This window comes from Pyrenophora tritici-repentis, chromosome 2 (genome assembly GCF_003171515.1).
Source record: "Pyrenophora tritici-repentis strain M4 chromosome 2, whole genome shotgun sequence".
Taxonomy (NCBI): Eukaryota; Fungi; Ascomycota; class Dothideomycetes; order Pleosporales; family Pleosporaceae; genus Pyrenophora; species Pyrenophora tritici-repentis.
In genome coordinates, this window is record NC_089391.1 from 2,554,519 (window position 1) to 2,569,416 (window position 14,898).

Sequence of the window (14,898 nt, forward strand, 5' to 3'; positions counted from 1 at the left end):
TGGGCGGTTGTGTTGGGGAGAATGAGCATCGGGTGACTCAACGACGATGACTGGGCTTGTTGTGGCACATCCTATATAAACTGGGTTTTCCAGCTCTAGTTTTGTTTTGTGCATCCGCCATCATCCTTGAACACATCCACCACTTGGACCAATTACTCAAAAATATCGCCATGTTCACCCTACGAACTGCTATCCTCATACTTAACTTAGGCGTATGCGCTTTTGCTCATTTGGTATTTCCCACCCAACTTTCCAATCTCTGATCTTAAATCACTAATACGCTGGCTGTCTATAGACATGCTTCAGCTCTAGCTTTAGCAGTGGCATTTGCTGCTCATTCAACGTGGAAAGTAATCTACCTACTCTATGCCAGGACTGTTCCCAGGTACGTTGCACAAACCGTGTTATCGCTTCAAGTGCCTACAAAACTGACCTTCGTATCTACTTAGTACAGCGCATGTCTCGAATCTGGCGACGAGTGTGCCCAAAGTGCTGTTGTCCACGACGATCGGAGTGGGTTCCAGCAATATTACGCCAATTGTTACTTGAGAGATTATGATTAAATTTCATGGGATGTTGTCATGGGCCCACCTAAAAAATGCTGTCGCTTACAGAGTACAAAGTGTTGGGATAGCACCTTGACTGCTTTATTGTATTGCTGTTACAACAATACTGCGTTGTGAAAATCTGCTGTTAAGCATCGACATCACTATTCATAATTGAACAAATTATCCGTACATAATATGCAACAAATATAGCGATTTTAGTGATTACGAGGAAGATACCTTGAGGTTTGGTGGTAGCGGTATGAGCTCACTGACCCGGTGTCTGTTCTCTGGATATCCTCATGTTTGCCTTGATTCGCTCGAGTAACTCAGCAGTTGTTGAGAGTGGGGACGGATGTAGGTTTCTCTGTGAAAGGTCAGAATATTGGAAATGGAGATAAACACGTGAAATGCAACGTTTTTCTGGTGCGAACAATTCATGGCAGAGTAAAGTAGCCATGGCTAGATCCAGTTTGGAAGACTTACGTGCTTGAGCCAGGTGGTACATTGTTCGTGGGTCCATGTCTCTGGGTCTGAAAGATTGTCAGTAAAGCCATACTAAGAGAAGTACTTGTTGGAAACGAATTAAAGCTTCATATCCAGCGTCAATATCTGTTTGTTTGTCTATTGAAACAATGAATGATCCTGGATACAAGAGAACGAGAGCTACCTGTTGTCCCTTCGTAGAATATTGAAGGGTAAAAACTAATGCAATATATGATTGAATGACATACCACCGGTGGGATCTTGACTAGGAAACATATCCTGACCCCAGATACTCCAAACTGCGACGCCGGCAACGACAGCGGCGAAGGCGAAGAAAGGGCCCTGGAATCTTGTCAACAGCCAAATATAAAAAAGTGAAGAAGGCCCACTATGTAAAGTAGACGCCAGGAGAGCCATGAATAACCTACACGTTGTTGCACCGCACGATCAATTGGGGTCGGCATGCTGAAGATTGAGGGCGATGATGGTAAATCGAGGGCGAAAGAAGTGGAGTGTTGGCAAGAGCCGCTGTGGAGAGTGTCGATAAAAATATATATGAGAAAGTTGTTGCTACTTATTGTAGGTAGGCAGCACTCTGGCACATGCAAGTCTATCGCCTTCCGACCGCGCGGACGCCACACACGTCGTCATCCCACCAAGCCTGATGCGGCAACGCCTGCACTCAGCCCCTTGGCGGCCCGTGCACCCAAGCGAGAGTCTCTCTCCACAACAATTTGCTGCCCAGCTAGTCGTCCCGCGAACTCGAACTTCACGATCTTTCCAACGACTCGTCAACACATTACCGTCAAGATGCCTTCCGAAGTTTCCGACATCAAGCAGTTCATCGAGATCTGCAGGCGCAAGGATGCCAAGTGTACGTCTACCAAATCTGCATGGGCGAGAGGGTGCGGTCGCAGAAAGAGAAGATGCGCATTGCGATGGTAGAGCCATCTGCGACTACTTGGGACATGATGCAAGTGAGAGAAGTAGACTGACAACATCCCAGCCGCCCGCATAAAGAAGAACAAGAAGGTCAACAACATCAAGTTCAAGGTTCGATGCTCAACAAACGTCTACACCCTCGTCCTTAAGGACACCGACAAGGCCGAGAAGCTCAAGCAGAGTCTTCCCCCGGGTACGCATTACCTATAAAATATGTACACTTATTTCAGTTCGGAGTCTAATCAAACTCAGGTCTCACCATCTCCGACGTCGGCAAGAAGAACCCCAAGGGCAAGCGCACTGCATAAACGGATCGACATTGCATGAGAAACTGAGGACGGGAGTGTGCGGATCAACTCGACGGGCTCTGCGCACGAAGCATGAAAGCATGGGCGGACGGCGTCACAACGGATAACCTTTGTTATGGCATTACGGAACCACGTTACGTTGGGTTACCTAGGAATGAAAAAAGTCAAAACTTCATTCCGAGTTTCATGCACGTTTCTTGACGCAGTCCAGTGGATGATGTGGTTATGATTGCTAAATAACTACCGAATCCATAGCGTTACGGGTGCTAATACAGCGATTGCTTCGGCTTCTGACCTTGCTTGACATTGAACTTGTACTGGTCCTTTCGATCCAGATATACAACCTTGCTATCTAGGCCTGCTGCATGTACTGCCTTCTTGAAGTTATCCAACGGACTCATGAAGACATCGTAGTCATCATAGTGGATTGGGATGGTCAGATCAGGATTGATGAGCTGCATCAGTTGGACGCCCTGGTCGGCATCCATCGTGACCATCAGCAATGGCATCTTGGGCCCCGGAATCGTAGTGCCTCCAAGGTGGATCAGCATCAGGTCGATGTTCTGGCCCTTGTACCGCTCGGGAATCTCTTTTAGTTCATCTACCATTAGTGTATCTCCTGAAATGTAGATACGATATCCGTTCTCGAAGTCGCTACCGTTGCTGGAGGAAGCATCAGAGTATCCGAGTTCGAGCATCCAACCATTGGTAGGCGGAACAGCGTGCAGGATCTCATTCGCAACATTGAGCGGCCCAGGGGGTACATGCTTTCCAGGCATACCTGTGACTCTGATGCTCGGCTTTGGACCTGTGCCCTGTGCGCTGTCAGATCGCGATACGTCCATGATCAAGCTGTTCCAGAAGTCAAGTGCGTGTACGTTCTTGAAGGACTCGTCGCCCTTGGCTGTAAGGCATTCTTTGGCATGCGGCGTAGTGATGATGGGAAGTCCCTTTGACAGCTTCTCCTCAACTTCTCGATCAAAGTGATCCTCGTGGTAATGCGATAACAAGATGACATCGATTCTCGGCAGGTCCTCCAAATCAATGGCTGGATTTGTCTGGCGAGTCGCATTGACGCCTGGTCCTAGATGCACGTGATCGCCGGCATGCAGGAAGTTTGGGTCTGTGAGAATGCGAAGACCTTCCCATTCTAGAATCGTGGTAGCAGTCCCGACGAAGAAGAGGGAGGCGTTTGTGGATGCATCTGGAGCATTTTGGGGGTGGATCTTGGTCTCTTTGGCGTCGGGTAGAGAGGCAGGTACGGTAGTATCGAGCTTTGTGGGCGGGCCAGAACTATTTGTGGTGATTTGGAGGCGCTTCATGCTTGTGGATGACATTCCTTCTGTGGAAGCTCTTGCGACTTGGATGTCGGAATATTGGCAGTATTCTTCGTAGGTGATGTCGCCAGACGGAAACAACGGTGTAAAGGGAAACAGGAAAAGAGAGCAAAGACAAGGAAGCGCCATTCATCCTTGGTGTAGAACGCCATCACGTAACTTGTAAACTGCAATGACGACAGGACGCGGTAATGCTAGCAATGCTGCAGGGTATGTGGTGATCATAGGAAGAAACTGCTTGAGAGCTTCTAAGAAATTGTGCAGCAGCTGCACTTCTATTGTATCTATTTTCCATCTTCAGTGGATACGTGTTTGTTTGGAGAAGGAGGCTTTGACTGTGTAGTACGCGTAACCCAGGCTTGGAGTGATGTGTGAGAGGGCTGCGCAGGAAGGCTGTGAGGGTGAAGCTTTCCCGTTAAGCTAGTTAGGTCCATGGCTGACAGCGCAAGGTGCAGGACCCCTGTCAGGCCAAGCTGTCTACATGGGAAAGGGAGCAATGAACACCTGGCGAGTCAGAATAAGGGTACGGCCTGAACTCTGTATTGTTGGAGCCATTGAGGGCGTAGGGCAGGATGTTTGAACAAATTTATCCGCAAGAGTGAATGCCATTCGCTCTGTTCCCCATTGTTTGCCGCCTACAAGTACGCGTCGCAGAGTCCAATGAACTCGACACGCGATCCATTCAACCTCCGCGGCAAAGCATCGTTCAAGACACCCACCGCCTTCGGTATACTTCAGAACGCCGCAAACAAGACCGCCTTCCAAGCCGTCCAATCGACCAGGCAGGCAGTCGAAGCCACGAGACAGGCGATCCAGGACTCCGACATGTCCTTCGCCATCCCACGCAACGTACCCAATTTCGAGAGCGCGCAACGCAAGTTTGAGGATAATGTTTGGAGCAAAATCCCCGGAAACGAGAAGGGCTTGCCAATGTACAAAGATAAGCCTTCAGGCAAGGTGTACGGTTATGGTGGGGCGAGGGGGAGGAGAGGCTTCATGAGGAGCAAGAGGGGGATGGGGTTGGTAGCGTTGGTCATACTGGGCCTCTTGTATTGGTTTGGATGGTCGAGTGAAGGGACAAGCGTCATAGCAGAAGAAAAGGACAAGGGCAAGAGCTTGGCATCAAACATGGGCGGAAGCGTTACTGGGAAGAAAAAGAAGAAGATAGACTGGGACAAGCGGAGAGAAGCAGTCAAGGATGCCTTTTTGCTGAGTTGGAACGCATACGAGGAGCATGGCTGGGGCTACGACGAATACCACCCTGTTTCCAAAAAAGGACGGTACATGGCTGAGCCCAATGGCTTGGGTTGGATTATCGTGGATGCGCTCGACACTCTCATGATCATGAACTGCACAAAGGAAATCAACCACGCGCGCGAATGGATATCGACGAGTCTCGACTACGACAAGAAGCAGGACGTCAACACGTTCGAAACCACGATTCGCATGCTCGGCGGTCTGCTGTCCGCACATTACCTGCAGGATACCCTCCCCGGCCTGAAACCAGCGAATTCGAATGACGAAGATCTATTCCTAGAAAAAGCCACTGATCTCGCCGATCGCCTCATGGGCGCATACGAGTCACCTTCCGGTGTACCCTGGGCCAGTGTCGTTCTGAGAGACGCCAAAGGCGAAGCCTCGCACGCCGACGGCGGTGCGTCTTCCACGGCCGAAGCAACTACTCTCCAACTCGAGATGAAATATCTAGCTTTCTTGACCGGCGAAGCCCACTACTGGGAGGTAGCGGAGAAAGTAATGCAGGTCGTCGACAACAACGGCGCAAAAGACGGTCTTCTTCCCATCTTCATCTACGCAGACAAGGGCACTTTCCGCGGCAGCGAGATCCGATGGGGTAGTCGTGGAGATAGCTACTACGAATACCTCCCTAAGCAGTATCTCCAGACCAACAAACAGGAGCCTGTATATCTGGACATGTGGAAGGAGTCGCTGAACGGCGCAAAGAAGCACCTCCTTACCTACACAAAGCACAGCCACTTCACCGTCCTGGCGGAGCTGCCAAGCGGCATAGAGGGTAAACTGTTCCCAAAAATGGATCATCTCGTCTGCTTCCTCCCCGGTACCATAGCCCTAGCAACTACTGGCGGCGCCACCCTCGCCGAAGCACGCAAGCTCCCTACATGGGGCAAGGAACAAGAAGAAGATATTACACTTGCACGTGAACTTACCAAGACGTGCATGGGCATGTACAAGGTCACCGCCACCGGTCTTGCCCCCGAGATCGCCCACTTTGAACTTGACGATCCACCTAAGATGTACCGTACAGAGATCCTAGCGTCGAAATCTGAACTCGACACTGATGTGCCTGAAGGCGAGGGCTGGAAGAGTGACTTTATCATCAAGCCTGCGGACGCACATAACCTCCAGCGACCGGAGACAGTTGAGAGCTTGCTGTACATGTGGCGTATCACTGGTGATGACATTTACCGCGAGTGGGGCTGGGATATGTTTGAAGCATTTGTCAAACACACCATTGTGGAGGACAACGGTGGCTTCTCTAGCGTGGGCGACGTGACGAAGGTCCCCCCGCCGACGAGGGATAACATGGAAAGCTTCTGGCTTGTAAGTCCTCTCTTTCAATTGATGCTGGGAAGCATCATGTAGAATGCAACTAACGTACGAACTAGGCCGAGACGCTGAAATATATGTACCTTCTCTTCAGTCCAAACGACCTTCTCCCACTGGACCAAATTGTTCTCAACACAGAGGCTCATCCCTTCCCCCGCTTTGACGCTAGCAAGAAGCGCTTCAAGACTGGGTGGGAGCGCATTCCGCGCGACGAAAAGGGCACTCTCGTGCCCAAGAAAGCCGAGGAGGCCAAGAAGACGAAATAGACGACCTTGGTAGAAGGCAGTGGATCATATGGCATGCGTTCAGCATGGGGAGGAGTCGGTGCATCAGTGGCGTTTGTTGGATAGTGAATTTCAGCATCCATTAGACAGTTGAGACTAAATATATTAATATCTATTCACCCTCTTGAAAATGTAGATATCCTCGGGAGCATGATGCGTTCGCACTGCGCACAAGAAGCGCCCCGCAGAACCCACCAAAAGATCATAAAGTCCTTTGGCCAGACCGCTTATCGACAAACCCCACACAAAGCAGACTAGTACGTCATCCCTGCATTTCACCGGCAGACAAAGTGACCGTGACGGGGCTTTTGGCGCACGCAACACACGGTGCAACAAAGAAGGCAGATATCCCATTCCTAGCCAACCCCTCTCCCCGCGCCTTGTCTGCAAACGCCCCGAGGCTTGCAACGTTGATTTGTCGCTTCGGCCTCGCACAAAACATCCACCGCAGCCGCGCCACGGAATCCTTCGGTAAGTCTACAGCGCCAACGGCTACAAGCATGCCTGGCTCCTTCTCGAGGATGATCGAAAAAGCTGGGATGAGGCGTCTCGGCGACCCTAGCCCGGACGAGCCCTATCTTTCTTGTGAGTAGTGAATGACAAGGCTGCGAGAGCAGAGAACTGACATGCAAGTAGACTATGATGTGAGGGGTGTGTATGCGTCACCTGTTCCTCGCATTGCGCCCAACTCGCGCTTGCGACTGCGAGTACAGCAGAACTGACGGCTGCAGTGACGCGAGGCGACCTGGATAGTATCAAGTCAAATGACTGGCTGACGGACAATGTTTGTATATTCCGTCTCTGCACATACACCAGACTGATACAGAGCCATAGGCCATCGCATTCTGGCAAGAATATCTTGAGCGCGAAGAACTCACAAACTTCCCCAAGGCCTCCATCGTCCTCCTCCGTCCCTCTATGGCCTACATGCTCCGGCAGTCTGCTGACCCTCTCGCCGTCAAGGAGGCACTCCCCAACTTCAGCCGTACCACCCACATCTTTCTCCCCATAAACGACAACTCGGACGCGCAAGCCGAGGGCGGATCGCACTGGTCCCTCTTACTCGTCTCCATCATCGATGGCGTTTCCTTCCACTACAGCTCCATGGCAGGGTGCAACGACCGGGAGGCACGGAGCACCACCATGAAGCTCGAGCAGCTGTTGGGAAAGAGGCTGAGGTTCATACCCATGGCGGACAGTCCGCAGCAGGAGAATGGGAGTGACTGTGGCGTCTTTGTCTGCGTACTCATGCGCCATCTGCTGCTCAAGAGATTGCTGCGGGCAGATGCGAGCAAGAAGGTTAGCATGAGCATGCGGGATGCGCATATCGATGCAAAGGATGGTCGGAAGACGATGCTCAAGGTGATCGAGGATAGGCGCATCGAGGGAAAGCGAAGATCGTCGTAAGTCTCTCTCATTATGGTGGCGGTATTGATGAGTTACTAAATAATGTGCAGGCGTAGTCACTCACCCTTTAGGAATCCGTCCGCACACTCGAAGAGCCCACCGCGTATAGGCGACGAACAATCACAGGAGCGTTAGGAGCAACCTGGATTTACCAAGGACCGCCGCCTTCGTACTGGAGATTTGGAACATGATACCGCCATTTGTCTATAATGGCCTGAAAACCTACTGGCGAACAAGACTTTGAGTGCCAGAGAGAGCACTATGCTTATGACCATGTTACATGACATGATGACACCAGGGTACTTGATATGGGAAAGAATACCAAAATCGAATGAGTCATGTTTCGCTGATTATGCATGGTACCGGAGTTCAGTTTCATGCATGTACATACTCGAAATATAATTTTGTACACATTACATCTTCAAGTCCAATCAGAGTCCTAGATAAGAGAAACACGTGTTATGGCGACAGTGCTGACAAGTCGCTAGCTCGTGGAATGGCCATTTATTTACGTCCGTGTCTTTTATATGTATCCACATTAATCGACATATTGCTCATCATGTACGACGTCTAATCCGGCTCGCTTCACGGCAGTTGACCGACTATGTTGGCTCCGTTCGCCTGATTATGCTTCCCAAACTGTGCTGGTCTTTCGACCTTGTGTAGCCACTTCTTCTGGTCTTCGATCTTGCCTTGTTGGATACCCTTGAGGGTTGTGAGGAGCTTCTTGCATACTGGGCCCGGCTCTTGTTCAGCTTCCTTGTATGTGAACTTGTCACCCTTTGACTGCATAGTAATGGACTTGATGGGAACAAGGGCAGCTGCTGTTCCTGCAGCCAGAACCTCGTCGAACGACTTGAGCTCGTCATATGCAATCTACACATGTTAGAATCATGCTACGTGCGAATCAAGTTCAGACACTACCTCTCGAGATTCGGCTTCCCAGCCAAGTGATTCTGCAATTCTCAGCACACTGTCTCCAGTGACACTCTGAATAACGTTCTTGCTGCTGGAAGCAACAAGCTTGACCTTGTCTCCGTCCTTTTTGACACCGATAAAAGCTGATGTCGAGAACTCGTCTACAACGCTCCTAGTCTTGCTGTCCAGGTGCAGAGTGATTCCATACCCGGCCTTGTATGCTTTCTCGCTGTGCCGTAAGACGGGGGCATAGTTGCCACCAACTTTTGCTGACCCAGTACCCTCTGGAGCGGCGCGGTCAAAATCCTCCAGGACGACAGCGTCTACAGGGTTGGATCCATGGTAGACGCCCGTCGGGATACAGTAAACGACAAAAGTGTACTCTTGTGGCGGGTTGAGACCAAGCTGTGCCGAGCTACCGAATAGCAGCGGTCGGATGTACATGGCTGCGCCGGTTTCATGGGGCGGGACGTACGCCGCATTCATTCCTACCGCCATGCTACAGCAGGCGAGAAAGTGGTCGGTTGGTACTTCAGGGATGGAGATGAACGATGCCGAGTGTTGCATTCGCTCCGCGTTCTTGGTTGGTCGGAAAATGTTGATTGTGTTATCTGGAGCGCGGAATGCTTTCATGCCCTCGTAGCATTGCATGCCGTAGTTTAGGCCTGGCGCCATACCGTGGATGCGCAGGAAGGGGTCCTCGACAAAGACTGGCTCGGTCCATTTCCCTGTCTCGACGGAATAGTGGGATTCCACATGGCCGGCGACTGTATGGTGTTAGGGTGAGTCACATGAGGTGGTATGGTCCGGGTATCAAGGCGACTGTGATTTTGGGCTGCTCTTCATTTGCATCGTGGACCAGCATGAGATATACTCGGTTCCTGATAGAAACCAAAATGCCTTACCTTCTCGAATCTTGAAGCCTACATTGCTCCAGTCTGGCTGGATGTTAGCGTGCGTGTTTTGACAAATTTTCCTTTCACGCAAGTGGTAATTGACGCACCAATAGTATCTACTGGTTGAGGAGGATAGTCTGCCATGGTTGCTGTAGGTAGTTGTGGTGTTTGCAAATGGGATGTGTTGGTGCAAACAAACGTGCAAGTTGTTCAAAGTTATGAATACTTTCTGAAGCTCACTAAGCTGCATCTTTGCTGCGATAGCTGCGATATCGGTCATGTACAGCCGGCAATATCCTTGCGCAGCCGTTGCAATATACCAAAAGGCGCTCGAGTGCAGCTTTTGGATTCTCGTCCAAATCGACATGTTAATATTTTCCGCATCTGATCTAGCTTTGCCCGCGCATCTGTACCTGCAGCTTAACCCGCATAGCGGACAGGGCGGGACCACTCAGACGTGATGTTCCCAGTGCCCCAATGCTTGGCACAACCTGAGGCATCTAGAGTGAGAAGCGTGTCATCTGTAACTGCGTTCTCAGTTGACAGCCCACAACCCGTCATGACACTCGTCGAATCCTCGTATAAAATCAGACTTCTCCCTATCTCAACACAGTGCTCTAATATATTAACCTCATCATGATTCGCATTGCCGGCCTACAGGCGCGTGTCGCCGTCCTTGCCCTTGTTGTGTTCGCCATCTGCGCATTCGTGCTCGTAGGACCATACAAAGTGACGCCAGGACATATATCACACAGGGCGACCGGGCAAAGCGTGGGCCACCCTAGCCAAGCTCTTCTCAAGGGACATGCGATTGCGCCAAAGCTGGCAAACGCGACGGCCAAGTAGGTTTACGATAATCCTATGCGCAAACGGCTCATATGTACCACATGAGGCACAGCTGACACGCAAACTTCAGGGCAGAACTCGGTCGCGCAGCATGGAAAGTGCTCCACACAACGTTCGCTCGCTTCCCCGAGAAGCCTACCGAAGACGAGCAAGAAGCACTCCGGTCATATGTACACTTGTTTCAACGCCTGTACCCTTGGTATGTCTTATTCTACCCAGGCCCAATAAAGTCATGCGCAAGCTGAAATTTGCTACAGCGGAGAGTGCGCAGAGCACTTTGGACAAGTACTCGCAAAGTATCCTCCTCAAGTCTCATCACGGACAGCGGCAGCAATGTGGGGTTGCTTTGTACATAACGTCGTCAACAAACGGCTGAAGAAGCCAGAATTCAACTGCGAAGGTCTCGGTGACGTTTATGACTGTGGCTGTGGCGATGAGGAGAGTACAAAGTCGAGCAAAGACAAAGATACATGAGCGAGGGTTAAGGCCACGAGGCACCAAAGAACAGATCATCAGGCAAAGCTATTAGGCCCGGGTGAGACCTAGGTCGTAGTCCATTTGATATGTGTCCTTGTGTTCCTTTGTCGTCAAGTTCCAAGTTCTTTACCAACAGCGGGGCCCCCATTTCGAAACGCTTTCAATGCGACCCGCATGCGGCCCGGCGCTGGGCGGCACAGGATACTGCTTCAGCACCTGCGTAAGATCTGAGACTGCTCGAATGCTGGGCAAAGGATTTCTCGTATTCGCAAGACAATACATGCCTTGTGGATGCTCACTGCGCGGCAGGTTGCACCTGATGGAGGAATTAATCGACATGACAGTGACAGTCGACGGTGCAGCTCCGGCATGTGGCGGAAGATGGGATAGGCTCGTCGGCCGGATTTGAAGTGGAACTGTCTTGCTTCGAGGGGAGATGGTGTGTGTAAACCGGACTCGAGATTGCCCTAAGCAGACTCTGGCGAATCGGTGTTCAAATGATCAGCCTTCTCAGCCCTGATGACAGGAGAAGGCCTGTCGTGGGGAAAGCCACGCAAGCAATACGTGCGCGACAAAGGATGTTCTTATCAGCTTGGAGTATGTAAAGCGTACCACTCTACTTGCAACGACGGTGCCGCGTCTCTGCACATGTGTCTTCAATCAAGTCGTCCAAGTGCGTCATGGTCTGCTTCGCGACGGCTAACGTCTATTCGGCGGGCCACTGGGCGACGGACAGGAACAAACCCACCGGTTCCCTTGGGCGCGTGGCTTGTTATGGCAGCCATCCAAGTCGCTGGCGCTAAGCAGCTGCATGCAAGATGGGTGGTCGCATGATGTATTTTGGGTTGATCAGGGGCCTTGTTCCCGAAGCAACTTAGCGCATATCAAAATGTTGTTACCCGACCACGGCGACCACGGGCTGCCCAAACATCTGAAACCTTGCCTGGGCCAGCGAGGGGTGATAACGACGCAGCACCCCCTCTTCACACCGACTCTTCATTCCCCTCCTCGATTGATCGAATGCCAGCTGTTCACCGCTTCTTGGAATATCGAAACTAACTTTGCCCACTATGGTGTCGTTCTCGTGCGAGGTATTTGAGCCCCATGTTTACCCAATCCCCACCAACGGGCCTCTTCCCTGGAGATGCATGAGATGCTTACTACGACCGTCTAGGGCTGTGGAGACGTCCTTACGAAGAAGAAGCTCGACGGACACCGCAACCAATGCTATGGTGCGTCTTTTACATGCCTCGATTGCATGGTGCACTTCCCCGGAACGTCCTATAAATCTCATACGGTATGTCTTGAACGCCCTCGACCCATCCAAAGTAGTCGCACTTGGTGTACCAGCACCAAGCTGTAGTCGCTGTTTTTGCGCTGCACTTGCGCATTGCAATATCACCGTCGCTCTGTATCACTCGCTGATCGCCATGACGTAGGCCTGCATAACAGAAGACCAGAAGTACCAGGGAAAACTCTACAAAGAGAAGAAGAAGCCCCAGAAAAGAGACAGTGCCTATCACGACAACTCGCAAGCACTTACGGCGCAGAATGCGCACGTCGAAGATGCGCGAGACGAAGACAATGCCGTGGCGGTTGTCGATGCCCCGCCTCGCGCGCCCACGCCTCCACCAGCGGCGCATTCCCTAGGATACTACGAACATGAGCAGGCTGCCATTGAGGCTCCCAATGTCTTTGACTTTCTCGACGCATCCGAGACGCCCAACGCGCCTAGAACAAAGTATCCAATGGACGAATCGCGCATGCTCGAAGATAGCCAGCCGCCTGCGTACGAGCAGCAATACATGCCTACAATCGCAAACGTTATGCAGTTTCAGGTCGACGACGAGGAAAAATACGGCGCGCAGAATGGCTCCTACGGCCAAGGGCAAGTACGTCCGTCCCGAGAGCGATTTGATTCGTACACGACGCCTGCTTCCAAGCCAAAACACACCAGGACAAAGTCAGGCGATACCGATATCGAGACAACGACCAAGACGGACCGTAAACGTAAGCGTAACTCGCCTGCTGAACTCGATCTTTCGCTTGCTCGCGCCCAGGATGGAAGGGATGCCATCATGACTGACGCAACTCCGTCGCTTCACTCTGGTCTTACTGGAGGACTCCACAGAATGCTGGCACCTCCTGAATTCCCGCCGTCGCCAGATGACTCTGGTGATTATGCAAACTCACCGCTGAGCCCCATGAAACGCGCTAAGCAGGGCGACACAAAAGCCCTCATCCGCGCACAGCGAGAGTATGAGAAGGAACAACAGAAACAGCGAAAGGCAGATGTCAAGGCCCGCGAGAAGGCGGAGAAAAAGGAGAAGGATGCCAAAGAAAAGGAAAAGAAAGAAAAGAAGGAGAAGGAGGCAAAGGAGAAAGAAAAGAAAGAAAAGGAGAAGGAGAAGAAGGATAGGGGACGTGACCGTGACCGAAAAGAACGCAAGGCTACCACGGCCTTGGTGAAGATTAGACCTAAGAAGAAGAGAGAAGATTCGTCAACGGAGGTTCGCCGTATACGTCGCCGTCAATACTCATCTTCTGTATCACCCGCACCGCTGGATCGCAAGGCCATCAAGGCCATCGAGTATAACCCCTCCACTTCAGACTCGGAACCAGATGGCGAAGGCCAGCTTATCGTACGCCCTAATGGGGATGTCGCACCTTTCGTGGCAGACCCTCGCGCGGAGCTGTTCATGTCCTTTGTCAACAAAGGGCCAGGTTCTGAGCGAGGTATAAGTGTCAACAAGGCATTGAAACGCTTCCATCGTGAGCGAAATGAGCTTCCCGACCATGCGCCTTCCAAGGCTGATGAAGAGAAGGAACTCTGGAAGAATATGCGCCTCAAGAAGAACGATAGAGGCGAAATCGTCCTCTTCTTCGCTCCAGGCGAGGTTTCTCCATCAGAGGCTTCGTGACTAGACGGGGAGGTCGACATCATCATTCGTATGCGTGCGTGGTCTTGTTCCGACCCGACGCCTAGCTAGGGATCAGACGACATGATGGATGTGTGAAAGTATGTGATGGAAAAGGAGACGTCGCAGTTTGGGGTACTCTGGTGGCCTTGTACGATACCACTTTCCCTCTGACTGCTCTTTCTCTTAGATGATACCCGACATCAAGTCAACAGTTTATTTCGGGTGGGCTCGGTGGGCATGTTCTTGTACATGTATTGTTTCGATTACGCTTGTATCTTCTAGATCGCATGTCTTTTTGTCAGCATATCCATTGCTGCTACGGCTGTATACACTGTCTGCGTTGTTGTCTTTGGTATCTTTTGGCCAGACCACCTGCCCTAATACTCCATGGGCTGGACCCGCTCCGTCTTGGGCGTTGAATCCCTGAATACGAATAATGCCAGATGAGATTGCTTGACGACATTTCGACTCAATTGTGATTGGTTCCTGTGAATGAAGTGAGAGGTCCTAACAAATGGGTATACGGGATGTTCGGACGCTAAGCTTACTGCGCATGTTCAAACTGTCATAGAGCCAGGTGTATGTCAACTTGTTATTGGGACACAATAGCAAAGCGAATGCGCAGAGCCGCAATCGCATGGGATTACAAGCAGCCAAAATAGTGAGGCTCGCTAGCTGGCTTTCAAATCGACATGGAGTGCATGCATGCCCAGGTGCTATTGAGTACTGCAGCTCTTAGCGCAGAGACAAAGCGCAGTAGGGCGTACCTCTTCTGCCGGCTGTGAGACGATCATGAATGCTTTGGTGCACAGCTACCAAGGCAGTCCGTCAGGCAGCTTCTCGCTTGGCGCTGGGTAGGGCACTGTTTCTTTCACTCAACTCAGCTAGAGGTTCGCACAACCCTGACTCCCCGGCATCTCTACTTACCTAAGTAGGTAACGAACC

At 51.3% G+C, this 14,898-nt stretch overlaps 9 protein-coding genes across 9 annotated transcripts; 6 read left to right on the forward strand and 3 right to left on the reverse strand.

Moving 5' to 3' along the window:
* Positions 1-170: 170 nt before the first annotated feature.
* PtrM4_064290 (uncharacterized protein) lies at positions 171-563 on the forward strand (the record flags this gene model as incomplete). The annotated part of the gene is made up of 3 exons (XM_066105657.1): positions 171-233; positions 296-385; positions 450-563. The coding sequence occupies 3 exons, from the start codon at positions 171-173 to the stop codon at positions 561-563; spliced, it is 267 nt and encodes an 88-aa protein (XP_065964284.1).
* Positions 564-813: 250 nt separating this feature from the next.
* Positions 814-1,495, reverse strand: PtrM4_064300 (uncharacterized protein; the record flags this gene model as incomplete). Its single annotated transcript, XM_066105658.1, has 4 exons — positions 814-912; positions 1,032-1,078; positions 1,280-1,373; positions 1,460-1,495. 4 exons carry the CDS (start codon positions 1,493-1,495, stop codon positions 814-816), a joined length of 276 nt encoding a protein of 91 aa, XP_065964285.1.
* Positions 1,496-1,841: 346 nt separating this feature from the next.
* Positions 1,842-2,281, forward strand: PtrM4_064310 (60S ribosomal eL38 domain-containing protein; the record flags this gene model as incomplete). Its single annotated transcript, XM_001933140.2, has 3 exons — positions 1,842-1,905; positions 2,038-2,166; positions 2,226-2,281. The coding sequence occupies 3 exons, from the start codon at positions 1,842-1,844 to the stop codon at positions 2,279-2,281; spliced, it is 249 nt and encodes an 82-aa protein (XP_001933175.2).
* A 266-nt stretch (positions 2,282-2,547) lies between these two features.
* PtrM4_064320 (Zn-dependent hydrolase beta-lactamase protein) lies at positions 2,548-3,603 on the reverse strand (the record flags this gene model as incomplete). Its single annotated transcript, XM_001933141.2, has 1 exon — positions 2,548-3,603. The coding sequence occupies one exon, from the start codon at positions 3,601-3,603 to the stop codon at positions 2,548-2,550; it is 1,056 nt and encodes a 351-aa protein (XP_001933176.1).
* Positions 3,604-4,278: 675 nt separating this feature from the next.
* Positions 4,279-6,470, forward strand: PtrM4_064330 (Glyco-hydro-47 domain containing protein; the record flags this gene model as incomplete). Its single annotated transcript, XM_001933142.2, has 2 exons — positions 4,279-6,198; positions 6,264-6,470. The coding sequence occupies 2 exons, from the start codon at positions 4,279-4,281 to the stop codon at positions 6,468-6,470; spliced, it is 2,127 nt and encodes a 708-aa protein (XP_001933177.2).
* Positions 6,471-6,988: 518 nt separating this feature from the next.
* PtrM4_064340 (ULP1, Protease, Ulp1 family) lies at positions 6,989-8,030 on the forward strand (the record flags this gene model as incomplete). The annotated part of the gene is made up of 5 exons (XM_066105659.1): positions 6,989-7,073; positions 7,125-7,139; positions 7,220-7,272; positions 7,323-7,891; positions 7,946-8,030. 5 exons carry the CDS (start codon positions 6,989-6,991, stop codon positions 8,028-8,030), a joined length of 807 nt encoding a protein of 268 aa, XP_065964286.1.
* A 450-nt stretch (positions 8,031-8,480) lies between these two features.
* PtrM4_064350 (IlvE, Branched-chain amino acid aminotransferase-4-amino-4-deoxychorismate lyase) lies at positions 8,481-9,853 on the reverse strand (the record flags this gene model as incomplete). Its single annotated transcript, XM_001933144.2, has 4 exons — positions 8,481-8,771; positions 8,820-9,580; positions 9,719-9,751; positions 9,817-9,853. 4 exons carry the CDS (start codon positions 9,851-9,853, stop codon positions 8,481-8,483), a joined length of 1,122 nt encoding a protein of 373 aa, XP_001933179.1.
* A 492-nt stretch (positions 9,854-10,345) lies between these two features.
* PtrM4_064360 (ERV1, Mitochondrial sulfhydryl oxidase protein) lies at positions 10,346-11,029 on the forward strand (the record flags this gene model as incomplete). Its single annotated transcript, XM_001933145.2, has 3 exons — positions 10,346-10,551; positions 10,626-10,754; positions 10,813-11,029. 3 exons carry the CDS (start codon positions 10,346-10,348, stop codon positions 11,027-11,029), a joined length of 552 nt encoding a protein of 183 aa, XP_001933180.1.
* Positions 11,030-13,731: 2,702 nt separating this feature from the next.
* Positions 13,732-13,953, forward strand: PtrM4_064370 (uncharacterized protein; the record flags this gene model as incomplete). Its single annotated transcript, XM_001933146.2, has 1 exon — positions 13,732-13,953. The coding sequence occupies one exon, from the start codon at positions 13,732-13,734 to the stop codon at positions 13,951-13,953; it is 222 nt and encodes a 73-aa protein (XP_001933181.2).
* Positions 13,954-14,898: the final 945 nt, after the last annotated feature.